Source organism: Girardinichthys multiradiatus, chromosome 11, assembly GCF_021462225.1.
Source record: "Girardinichthys multiradiatus isolate DD_20200921_A chromosome 11, DD_fGirMul_XY1, whole genome shotgun sequence".
In the NCBI taxonomy this organism is placed as follows: Eukaryota; Metazoa; Chordata; class Actinopteri; order Cyprinodontiformes; family Goodeidae; genus Girardinichthys; species Girardinichthys multiradiatus.
The window spans coordinates 21,422,231-21,435,210 of NC_061804.1; the positions used below are offsets into that span (position 1 = coordinate 21,422,231).

General features: G+C 38.6%; 1 protein-coding gene across 1 annotated transcript in view; it reads left to right on the top strand.

Annotated features, from left to right (window-relative positions):
* The first annotated feature begins 1,434 nt into the window (after window positions 1-1,434).
* Window positions 1,435-12,980, top strand: part of LOC124876371 (stAR-related lipid transfer protein 13-like) — a 93,212-nt gene continuing 81,666 nt past the window's right edge. The window contains exons 1-2 of the mRNA XM_047379057.1: window positions 1,435-2,208; window positions 6,541-6,669. Coding sequence (XP_047235013.1) covers window positions 1,450-2,208; window positions 6,541-6,669 — 888 coding nt within the window. The 5' untranslated portion in view covers window positions 1,435-1,449. The remainder of the gene's footprint in view (window positions 2,209-6,540; window positions 6,670-12,980) is intronic.

Genomic DNA, 12,980 nt, shown 5'->3' on the forward strand with positions numbered 1-12,980 from the left:
TGTGCAGCCATTTAGATTAGGTGGCACCACTCAAGTCAAAGCCTGAGGAGGCTGTCATAAAATTGTGCACTTGTGGAAATGTACTAAACTTGAGGTTCACAGACTACATCTGAGAGAGTCAATGTCTTCCCTAAATGACAACACAAAAATTGCCAGGTCTGATTATTTTTACCAGTTGATAGCAACAAATAAGAAAAACCCAGAAGTGATGTTCGACACAAATAATTCTATTGTATCTCCCTCCATCCTGGCTTCCTCTGTGCTCTGTAAAGCTGACTGTAATGACCTCATCAAAAAGATCAGGGGCATAAAGAACAAAATAAAGCCCACTAGTGCAGCAAGAAAGCAAAAACCAATACGTCTGCCTTGCTCACAAAGGTTTTAGCAAAAGTCCAAAGTTATCATCTGCTGGGGTAGAAAGCATCAGAGCCAGGGACTTAAAAAAGCTCAACAAGCTGATAAAGAAGGCTTGCTCTGTTCTGGGGACTCCGCTGGAACATCTGGAGATCATTGTGCAAAGAAGGATTTCTCATAAAATGAAGAACATTATGGAGAACCCTGAGCATCCTCTTCATGAGACTGTCCTACAACAACAGAGTGTCTTCAGTCAGAGGCTTCTTCAGATCTGCTGTAAGACGGAGCGCTACAGGAGATCCTTCCTGCCCACAGCCATCAGCATCTACAACGACTCTTTGAGGAAACCTTCATAATATGAGCTATAACAACATTTAATTTCCCTTTGGGATTAATAAAGTATTTTTGAATTGAATTGAATTCAAATTTAATTATTTTATCTACAGGCTCTTTCTCGGAGATGCTATTTATTGTGTCCAGGACTGTTGTTATTAAAATTACATTTCAAAATCATTTGCAAGTTATTCAGTTGTATTAGTTGCAGGAATTCTGAGTAGATTTAGATGATAATTGTTCAGCTATAAGCTTCAAGATTATCCTTGGAGTGAAACGTTTTGGTTTTCTTCTGAATAAGAAGCATTTCTATTTCTTTGCAAACCCAGACTACTGTGACTTTATAATATGTGTGTGCTGTATATTCTTTGTGGTTTGCACATGTAAGAGCATGTGAGAATGAGTGACTTTGCCCAAATCTCAGGCTTTTATTCTTCTCTCTGCAGAAACCCAAAGGATTTGGGGCTTTCAAATGAGCTCCAAGCCAAACTGTTGATATAAGTTCAGTGGCTTCACCATTACATCAGTACATTCATACATTACATCAGATTCTCCTTCAACAAGGTGACATCATGTGACAGCAGGACTTGCAGTGGTTGAGGAAGAGATCAGTAATACTTAAAAGTCCAGAGGTTGCACCGCCTGTTTAAGAGCAGCTTAACAGGCATATTTACCCCCTAGGCTGTGGGTGGCTTTCTGAGTGAACTGCAAGTAAAAGCCCCCCCTGCCCCAACTCAAAAATCCAACAGTCAACTGAAAGCCATGTCTGGGCCTGCTTCTCTCCTTGATGCTGCCCTGGATCCTGTGGCCAGTCACGATAAACACTGGAAGGATCTGAAGATAGACAGTACGTCTTCCTGTAACCTCAGTGAGAACGGTTACTCTGAGTACAGATGGAGTGCAGATATGTCTACTAGATCCACTCAGGGTGTAGAGGTGACAGATGCTGATGGTGAAAATACTGTTAAGTGTGATCATTTATTTTTAGAACACAATGTAAAGCAGAAAGGAGCTGCAGCACCTGAGCAGCAGGAAGAACGCCCCACAATGATGACCCATCTTGCTGAGATGCCTTCTGCCTTTTCCCCACTCCTGGACATGTCCTACGACAACCATCTGTCTGAATGGGTGAACTCTTCAGAGGACATTTCACTGGACGTGCTTCGCATAGTAAAACACAAACCGAGCGCAATTGTTTTCTGCGATTATGAAGGTAGCTCTGACCCAAATGTGACTGTTGTGAATGAGAGCTCTGATGGGAAGGAGTCCTCCTCCTCCTCCACTTCTAAAGGAGAAGAGCGTGAAGATGATGATGCTGATGTTGATGAATTTCCTAAGACTTTACAATATAAGGAATTTCTGGTCAGTCGCCATCGAAGGAGCTTGAATAGAAATAGGAAATGTCTGAGGAAGAGACCAGAGGTCCCGTCTCAAGGCCCAGCAGCTGACTGGCAAAAGACCTCCAACAACAAGAGAAAACCAGAGTCTGCAGGTAGCAAAGAGGAAGAGGATGCACGGCAGGTAAATAAAATTTTTTTTTCTTAATCTTAGTTTTACATTGTGCTCCAAGTAGAGTAAAAAGATACATTTTACCCAAAATACTCTGAATTTAAAGTGCCCTGCAAAAGTATGCATACGCTATAAGCTTTATCACATTTTGTCACATTACAACACACAAATTATAGTGGAACAAGGTTGTCAAAGTCTTTTGGGGTAAGTCTCTTATCAACTTTGCTAATCTAGAGAGTGACACTTTTGCCTGTTTTTCCCTGCATAAAAGCTCAGAGTTCAGTCAGATTGGATGAAGAGTATCTGTGCGCATTAATTTTCAAGTCTGTATTTAATACAGACTGAAAACAAAAGCTACTCACCTTTTGGCAGAGTTGTAAAACAAAAAAAACAAAAATAAGCTTGTGTTATTTCCCTCCCACAGTTATGCACTACTTTGTGTTAATCTGTAACATAAAATTTCAATAAAACACATTAAGGTTTCTGGCTGTAATGAAACATAATGTGAACAAGTTTAAGCAGTGTGATTACTTTTACACGACACATTCATTCACTAAACAATAAAGTAAACAAGGCTCAGTCTAACAGTGAGCTGCCATGCACATGAACTAGGACCCTGAAACCCAACCCTAACTCAAATTACTTTCATGATTATGCACACTTTTAACCTCTTTTGACCTTCTGTAAAACAGTGTGTGCCACTAGAGGGCAGCAAAGCTGTATTTTTCCAGATCATTCAAAATGACCTGATGTCTGGTCAGGGTCAAACGTTTCTTCTACATAAAAATAGGCTGCCTCTCAGTAAATCATGAGCTTAATTAAAATGTTAAAATGCAATAAATTAACATGTAAGGTGTCTGGTTTTGTTTCAAACAATGTAATGTTAATAATGTTTAAATTTAAACATTACATTAATAGGGTTTAATGACATTGTTTTTGTGCCAGAATGTCAAATTTCGGTTTCCGTTATTTTGGACCAAAAACCTTTTTCTCTTTTTTAGTATAGTATAGTTAGTATTCTTTAGTGAGAAGTGAGAAGGTCCAATTAAGAGTTATTCTTTCTCAGAAATACTGCCTGTAATAAATTCCTTACATATTTTCCTTTTGTACAGCCTGGTGTCTGTTATAGCCTGCATGCGCTGCACCAACAATCATTCTTTAAAGCAAGCACGTCCCTAACTCTGTACTCACACCTGTCAGAGTGCTCCCACCCTCACCCCAGTCTCTGGTACGCTCCCATAACGACCCTCTATCACTTTGCTCCCTCCTCTCTCCCTTAAATGAAAGGGTTATCTCTGCCTGCACCTCTGTTACGATCTTGTTTACACAGTTTGGCTAAAGAATTACTTGCTGGCAGACTTACATAATTCAAATACCGGCGTACATGTTTGAGATTCACAGTTGTAGTTCTAGTTACTGAGGCATTTTGACTGCCGGTTTTGGGTGCGGGGAAAATCACACATTAATAAAAACATGCTTATCATTTTGCATGCCGCCTGAGCTTTACTGTCCTACCATTACAAATGATCTAGTCAGATTGAACCTTTTAGCAATAATCTCTCTATGTAGGTCTGCAGTAAGTCCTACAGTTTAGAAAAAAGTTACTTCAGTAATTGATAATCAAGCAAATAGTCATCTGAAATATATATATTTTTTTGATATAGACACTTAGTTTTTGTGAAGAAATACAAAGAATATATTTGCACACCCACTTAATTATCTTCTTGTTGGTTACTGGTAGTTACTGGTTACTGGTAATTTTCCCAGCAGATGGAATTAAGCCAGAGTTCTGGGAGGTTATAAATCTGGAGCAGTTGATCAGGGGTGTAATTGTAGGTGAAACTGTAATATTTTTTTTTCAATAGTTTGGAGATGGTTGCAACTTATCAGCCAAAGAGGCATCTAGAATAAAACAGTTAATTATATGATTTATGAATTGTTTTTCTTCATTATTATACAGACACTGACAGTTATGTCTTTATTGAACAGACCAAATTATCTTCTGACCTGGGTAAAGTACATGATATTCTTATGCAGAAATGATTAAACATGAATTTTCTTTCTTTCTTTCTTTCTTTCTTTCTTTCTTTCTTTCTTTCTTAAATAATACATTTTGTACAAATTATTTGTCATTTTTCATATCTGGTGTCTGATGATAATATAGATAACAGCTGGTACAGACATTGGGTTTATGTCAATACAAGTGTCTTGATATTTACAGTCTAGGCCGCTGTCAGGGAGTGTTGGTTATTTGCAGGACCAAAGTGCAAACAGGAACTTACCAGCCGTATGGTAAGTAGAATGTTTTAATGATGACTGAACCGGTAACTTAAAGGAAAGCAGGACACGGAGCAAATAGGCAGAGAGATGGGCATGGAAACAGGCAGGCAAACTGCAGAATCCAGCAGCAAGCAATGAAAACCATAGAGTTTAAATACAGAGGCAGGTTGGAGAATTGACCAATGAACCAGAAGAGCTAATCTAATCAGAAGAATTGTGGAGCAGCTGGAGGCTGGGGAAATGCAGAGCAACTGTAAGAGGGAGGCTAATTAACACACAGAGGTCCAGGAGAGTTACTGAAATCAAACTGGAAATAAACTCTAGCTGAATTTAGAACACTTAAACACAAAATAAACTAAGGGAAACACCTAACAACAGCAACAAGCATACGGAAAAAAACGAAAAAAGGCCAAAACCTAAAAAACAAAGTAAACAGTAAAGAAATACTCAAAATATCCACAAAAGAAAATAAAAACTCAACAGATCAACCCCTACAGATCCTGACAGCTGCATGGTTTCAAGAAGTCATGTTTAATGGTGAATGTAAAATGAAACTGTCAACTTGCTTTTCTTCATGGCCTTGACTTTAGATCCACAGTAGTGATTTACATCTACAGAGCCAACAACTATGGGAAGATAAGAACTCTTGGTGTCATAATGGAGTCTGATTTAAAATTTTACAATCATGTCAAAATGTTGAGCAGAGTTGTAAAAAATAAACTTGCACACCTTTAGACAAATCAGAAACTACAATTTTATGAGTGTTTAAGATTTGTTATCACTTAAGACCTGTCCCTATACAAATAAACTAAACAAAATCAACACATAACAGGTTCACCACACACTAAATGAACCTTCATCCTCTCAACAAATCCATCCCAGGATTTTCTCTCTATTTGTTTTGCTTCACAGGACTTTTATTGGAAACTCACTTAAAAACAGCTGAATACACTCCAACACTACACCTGTGTAGTTATTCATAACAGTATGTGTTTCCTTCCTTTGAGACTAATAATGAATTGGTGTTTTAGCATTGATGCATTAACGGCCTTTCCCCTCTCTAGACTCTTTGGACAGATTCTTATTAACATTTCATGAACTTTGAGAGCACACTGCTCTGTCTGTGTGTCACTATGTGTGCTGCAGTGCATTAGCACATATATTTGTCATTGATTTTCAGCATGTGTACATGCTGGCAGTCATTCTTGTAAGTGAAAAGCCTCCAGTGGCTGTGTTCCCCCACCTTGCCCTGGATCTGTCCCCCACAGTGAGAGTAAAAATAGTACCCTGCTGTGCACAGACAGCCCTCTGTGCTCTTGTGCTGTGTAGGAATCTGGGGGAATGTGGGGGACGCAACACACAGGAAATGGTTTTACTGCCAAAGCAGTTACGGGAGATATTTTTTAAGCTGGTCGACATGATAGTTTTGGGACTGGAGAAAAGGTTGTGTTTATGAGCGTGTGTGGGTAGATGAGTGAGTGGGTTGTGTTGTGAGGGCATGCTTGTGTGTATGCATTTAGATGGGTGAGTGAGGGGGCTGTTTTTGGACTTCAGGCCATTCAAAGGGGCTTTATGTGCTGCTATCAGCCTATGGGACTCTGGGATTGGCAAAAGAGCTCAGAAACAAAGCAGTTTGTTCATTTCCTGGAAGGCTGGCGATCAAGCATCTCAGTCAGACTCTATTACCAGTTACTGAAGAGATACAGAAATGATTTAGACCCTTGCATAACTTTAGCATGGAGCAAATACAGCATCTCACATGGTGTAAATAAACTATTTTTGTCATAAATACAACCTTCAGACCTACCTGCTTTTATTGTCACGCTTCACATTCTGCTGTCTTCTCTCTACAATAATCTGGCAGAAAAAGCGTAACCTCTTCCGTAGTGTGGGTGTGTATCAACACTCAGCCTGAAGAAAGCATCATTGAGGTAATGATGGTCTGACTGCTTGAATGAGGAAGATAAGTCTTGAGTTTTAGGTCCAAAGCCAAATGAATTGTCTCAGTGTGACCTTGAGCTATACTTACTTGCAAATGCATTTTCCTTTGTCTTGTGTGCCCAGGCATGTGACTCCATGATCTTGCTGATGAAAAAATTGAATCACCTCAATGAGGGACTGCAAAACGTCCAAAACCCTGATTTCTGCCACACATATGCCATTACAGTCAGGGGAGAGCAGCAGAGCACTGCGGTAAGCCTGGTATAGTCATTTAAGAACTTTAATGAAAGATTTGCAGGAAATCTGCTGGCTGAACAGATTTATAAGTGCAGATGTTGTCATATCAGGCATATCTGAGGAAAATTGACAGTTATGAAAGGAAATTTTATCATTTTTTTAAAGCATTCCATGTTAAATAGAATCAGTGCAAACAGTATTCTTTTATTTTATTTTGGGATTATACTTTATTCATCATAGTTCAAGTCAGTTTTCAATTCAGTTAATTTAGTTCAGTTTTATATTTATATTTGTTTATGTACGGTAATTGTTTTAACAGACTCTAGATTTTAATTACCAAGCTAATTAACTAATTAGAATATTTGTCTGAATGCATATTCATTGGGTTTTAAGGGCACATTTAAACAGTTCTTTGTCCAGGGTGGAGTGATAACACCACCAACCTCAGTGAGTTTGAAAAACTGTTCACAAGTTTGAATTTATTGTAGATTTTCTCCAATCCACACAGGTTGAAAATGATATATACTGGTTCAGACATATAAATACAGACCCATTAAAGCTAAGGTATATGTCATTCAGTCCATTTTCTCCAATGAACCATTACCACTGACAGCAAACGATCCTACACCATGATGCTGCCACCACCATGCTTAACAGTTGGGACAGATGGTTCAACAGATGTTCTTTTGTTTGAAAGCCTCACGTTGACTGCTTTACACAGACTCTTGGTCATTATACCCAAAGAGTTCAATTTTGTTTCATCTGACCATAAAACATTTTGCCTGAGTACATTTAGCTTGTTCATATTGGCAGCTGAAAATCAACTTTGATACAAGCTCTTCTGGACAGAAACATTGGAGTTCCAACATGTTGTAGTTCATGGTAGCTCCTAGATTGTTCCTGGACATCCTGACTAAATTTCCTTTGGGTCTTTCTCCTTGGCAAAGAGGGGAGACATCTGAATCATTAGTACTTATTTACAATTATTTGAACTGACTTTCTGGCAATCTGCAGTTGTTAATAAATAGATCTAAAAGACCTTTCTAACATGTGGTAAATCTAGAATTCTCCTTCTTACTGCTTCAAGGTTAAGGACTTTTGTTTTGAGTCATATCATTAAGAGATTTCAGATGATACAAGACAAATTACTGACTACAGACACTTATGATCAAGGACTTCTTAGGCCTCGGGCTTATCAAGTGAAAAACAATCCTAGAACCTTTAGCATCACTTATTTAAAGGATATGCTGAATGTATGTGTATATAAAGCCTTTTATGCATTATTTTATGCATTATTTTATGCATTATTTCAGTGACGTGTTATTAGAGTTCATCCACAATAAATTCAAACTTGTGCACCCAAGTCTAGTTGTATATTTTATATATATTTAACCCTGCAAAGGAAAACATCTAACATGGATATAACATTCATGGTCATGATGAGTGTGTTAAATTTTGTAAATTTACTACAGAGCTTTAGTGTAGTCTCTATTATCACAAATTCCTACACATAAGAATTCTTAATCTTTTAACTTATCCTCCACTACAAATATTTTAACCTGTAAATAGTCCTTTTTTCTCTTAATAAACACAAATCACCAAAGAAAATATGAACCTAAATTACCCTCCACATCTGAATAAATGTAAACTGAATTTAGGCTCCTACACATGGTGTAGAGGTAGAGCATTGTCACCATATGCAGATCCTATGAGTCCTCGATGCAGCCCCCCAGGGTTCGATTCCCAACCCTGGAAACTTTGCTGCATTTCTTCCTTCCCTCCTTCTCTCTTTGCCCGTTTCCTGTGCATATACTGAAATAATGGCAAGCAGTGCCATAAAAACAATATTTTTTGGAAAAAGATCACAGTGTGTGGACGGCTTTTCTGCTATGCTTTTCTAACATGGCATTCCAGCTGCTTCATTATGCTTACTGAGTGTCAAGCAGTTAACCTAAAATAGCTTTCAAAGCATGCAGAACTTAATGAATGCTCATGCTGGATTTAACCACAATAATCCCATTTAAACTGTTTTGCATGTTAGAGAAACAGCAGTGCAACAAATTATGTCGACACATTTAGCAGTTTGTATCATTGTCTTTTAATGCAATGCAGAAGTGCAGTGTTATTGAGTGTCACAAAATGTGTAGAAGTGGAACACATAAGACACATTATAATCAAAAATAAAAAAAAGACATAAAAATTGTATTTTTAACCCTGACTGGGTTCGACTCCCAGCTGGGGGTCTGGAGTTTGCATGTCCTCCTTGTGCATGCATGGGTTCTCTCTGGGTAAAAACATGACTGTTAGGTTAATTGATCTCTATCCATTGTCCTTAGGTGTAAATGGGTGTGTGCATGGTTGTTTGTCGTTTGTGTCTCTGTGTTGCCCTGCGATGGACTGGCGACCTGTCCAGGGTGTACACCGCCTCTCGCTCATAGACCTCTGGACATAGGCACCAGCTCCCCCTGTAGTGAAAAAGTAGGTATATAAAACGTATGGATGGATGTATTCTTAACAGCTTGTCTTTAGAGAGAGCAGCAACAGGACTTTTTATCACAAAAAGTTGAATATATTCTCTGTATACAATTAATAAATTTCAAAATGTTGCATATGAAACTTTTAAATGCTGTCAACGTTTTCTGCAGGCATTAGTCTTATTTTTTCTGCAGTTACAAGCAGATACCTGCAAGTTACTGTCAGATCCAGAGACCTTTACAAACTGTAACTTGATCTCAGACTGAGCAACAAGTAGGTGATTAGTCTAATCTCAAGACCAAATACCCTTTGAGTTGTGGCACTCACCTCAGTAAATTTTAATTCATCTTCATTGTATTTTGAATGAGATCTTATGTGATAGACCAACACAATGTGGAGCACAATTGTGGTGTGGAAGGAAAATGATACATGGTGTGATGATACAAAATTATACAAGATTTTACAAATAAATATCTGAAATGTGTGGCATTTTTACTCAGACCCTTTATGCTGAGAGCCCTAAGTAATATACAATAAATAATAATAATAAGAAATTTAATTTGCCTTCAGAAGTAGCATAATCTGAGTTCAACGGTATGTAATTTAATGTAAGTACAAACACAACTGCTCTAAAAAGACCTCAGAGGTTTGTTAGAGAACATTAATGAACATGAAGACCACGGAACACAGCAGACAGCAGGTCAGGGGGAAAGTTATTGAGAAGTTTAAAGCAGGGTTGGGTTATAAATTATATCCCAAGCTTTGAACATCTCACAGAGCTCTGTTCAATACATCATCCCAAAATAAGAAGACTATGAACCAACTGCAAACCTGCAAAGACAGGCTGGACAAAGACAACATTAATCAGAGAAGCAGCCAAGAGCCTCTTGGCAACTCTGTGGTAGTTGCCGTAATCAACAGCTCAGGTGGAAGAATCCATTAACAGAATAACAATTAGTCATGCAAACCAAAAATCTGATCTTTATGGAAGTAGCAAGAAGACGATCATTCTTTTAAAGATATTTTTTTCAGCACTAGAGGCCTTTAGTTTTCATTTTTCAACAGTAGGCAGACAGGAAAGAGGGGGAGACATTTGACAAAGGTCGCCGGGTCTGGGATTCAGACCCGGGACGGCCGCACTAAGCACTATAGCCTCTATAAATGCTTGCGACTTTAACTTCTACACCACCAGCACCACACCCAAGACAGTCATTCTTGAAAGAAATCCATTTGCAGGAACGTTATCAACTGAAGTGAATTTTGTCCACCTAAAATCTGACCTATTCGATGTTTTTGGTAAGCAGCTGTCATACGGGACAAAACCTGGCAATGTCAAAGGAGAGGCAATCAATGGCAGGTGACAGGGATGTAAATGCTTTGGCCATTTAAAAGACAAAGGTTCAAGCAGCGTTGCCAGTTTAAGTGCAACCATATGAAAACGGATCACATTAAAATGCTTTTAGAAAACACACTTTGCAGAAAAGAACCTGGCCTGAGGTGGTACTGGACCTTCCGAGATAGTGATCCGTAACACTTACCTTCAGGGGTCAAGTGGTAAAGAAATGTTGACAGAAGACAATATAAACATTTTTGGACTGTCCCAGCCAAAGTCCCAACCTGAACCATGTTTAGAATCCATGGAGGAAACTAACGGAGTCAAGACAAAGAAAATGTTATTGTTGCAGAAAGAAGTGATCCAAAAAATGTATTTGTCAATCCACAAAAGAGAAATGTTAAGGGTAAATTTGGACTCAGCTTTCCATCACCTCATATTTAATACACTATTTGGGTTCTGGATAAATCATTCTCAGCTCATCTGTAGTTTGAAGGACCAATAGCTCTAATGATTCTTAATGTCACAGACACTTTTGAAAGTAGGCATGAATAAAAACATCAAATCTAAAATGCCGTGTTAAACATCCCAAAATAGAGGTTCAAATGAGAAATTCAAAGCTTGTAATTATTTTTGTTAAAGTGGAAGGCAGTGTCCTTGACACCTCTCCAACCTCACAGTGGGAACGTTAGCAACAGCATCATTCATTACTATGATGGGAATCCTTTGTAATATCAGAAAGGTAATTTTCTGAAAAGAGAAGCATAGTGTGTTGAAATGAGCAGAAAATAGATCTCTTTGTGAGTATTTCTGGAATAGATTCTCTTTTACAGAAATGAAAGTCATTCCTCTGCCAGTTCTCATATGCCTTATCAGCTCAGTGCTGATTGGAGGAAAGAAGCGGGAAGCACAGTGCTGGGTATTCCCACTGAAGTGTGTACAGTAGCTGAGTCGTGGGGTCAAGCTGGGATGGACTTTCCATTCTTGTCACTGAGCTGATATCAGGAAACTGAAGGAAAGTCATGGTGGGACTTTTTTCAGAAAGTCAGAAGGACAGATAGATCGTCAACAAGGTCCTGAATGGCAAATCACTTTACGTCATCACCTGCTTCATAAATTACTGGACAGAAACAGAGCTGCTGATGAGAGAGGCAACCCGAAGACTCATGGAGTGGTAAGAGGCTGAAAGAGACTGATGTTTAGTCTGCTGCTAACTGGGATGCATGCTTTAAAATTGAGAGATAACAGCAGTTACTTGAGTTAAAATCTATGTTTTTATTGTTGCTTACTGGATTTGCAAATACTGGAGATATAGGAGACTTGCGAAGTTTTACAGAATGTAACCTTTGTCTGACTAACATAAATATTCAAATGTTGATGGAACAACCACTCAAGAAAATTTTAAAGTAGAAATAAGTTTCCGTAACAATGATTATTGAAAGCTTGGTGGTGAGGTTGGTAGCATGCTTCCCTCACTGCGAGAAGGTCCTGGGTTTGTGTCCTGATCTGGGGTCTTTTTTCATGGAGTTTGAATGTTCTCTCCATGCATGTGTGGGTTTTCTCCGGGTACTCTGGCTTCCTCCCACAGTTAGGTTTATTATTTACTCTAAATTGTCCGTTGGTATGAGTGTACATGCATGATTGTTTGTCCTGTGTGTGTCTGTGTTGCTCTGTGATGGACTGGCGACCTGTCCAGGGTGTACACCGCCTCTCGCTCATAGACCTCTGGACATAGGCACCAGCTCCCCCTGTAGAGAAAAAGTAGGTATAGAAAACGTATGGATGGATGTATTCTTAACAGCTTGTCTTTAGAGAGAGCAGCAACAGGACTTTTTATCGCTGGAGATAGGCACCAGCTCCCATGCAACCCTTCACAGATAAGTGGGCATGGACGATGGATGGATAATTATTGCTAATTTGTATAATCGATTGAGTTAGTGTATTTTAATGTCTTTTTGTACCTGTTGTTAACCTTGTTCATGATTTCTTCTTTTATTTATACCCTTCTGTACTCTTAGCTTGAATCCAAGCTGAATCTTTGAACAAAAGATAAGGATACAAGGTATCATGGGTACCATGATAGTCAGGCGAGCAGTAATAATGAGACAAATAAAGGAAGATCTCAAAGAACGATAAAGAGTGATGATGTATACCGGTAGTTGATCTGGGAGACATAGAGGTGGAAAGTTTTACAGGCTTGAATTAAAAAGCAGGATCTTAAAGCCAATGATGTAATAGAGTAACATGCTCAAAGAAGTGATTCCGGTTAACGACATTAGCAGCAATATTTGATGGCGTTATTGGATGCCATGGCCGACTAATATTACATAAACAGATGCATGCCGAGCAAGTTATATTGATTTTACAAACATTTTATGATCTGTTAAAAGAGATCTCTCAGCTCATAACCTGGGAGGAAGGAGAGATTAGAGAATTGTCAGTAGATAGAATAAATTCACTGCAGCTATCTACAAAAAAGATTGATTTTCTGTAAGAAGAACCTTGGTATTGTCAGACA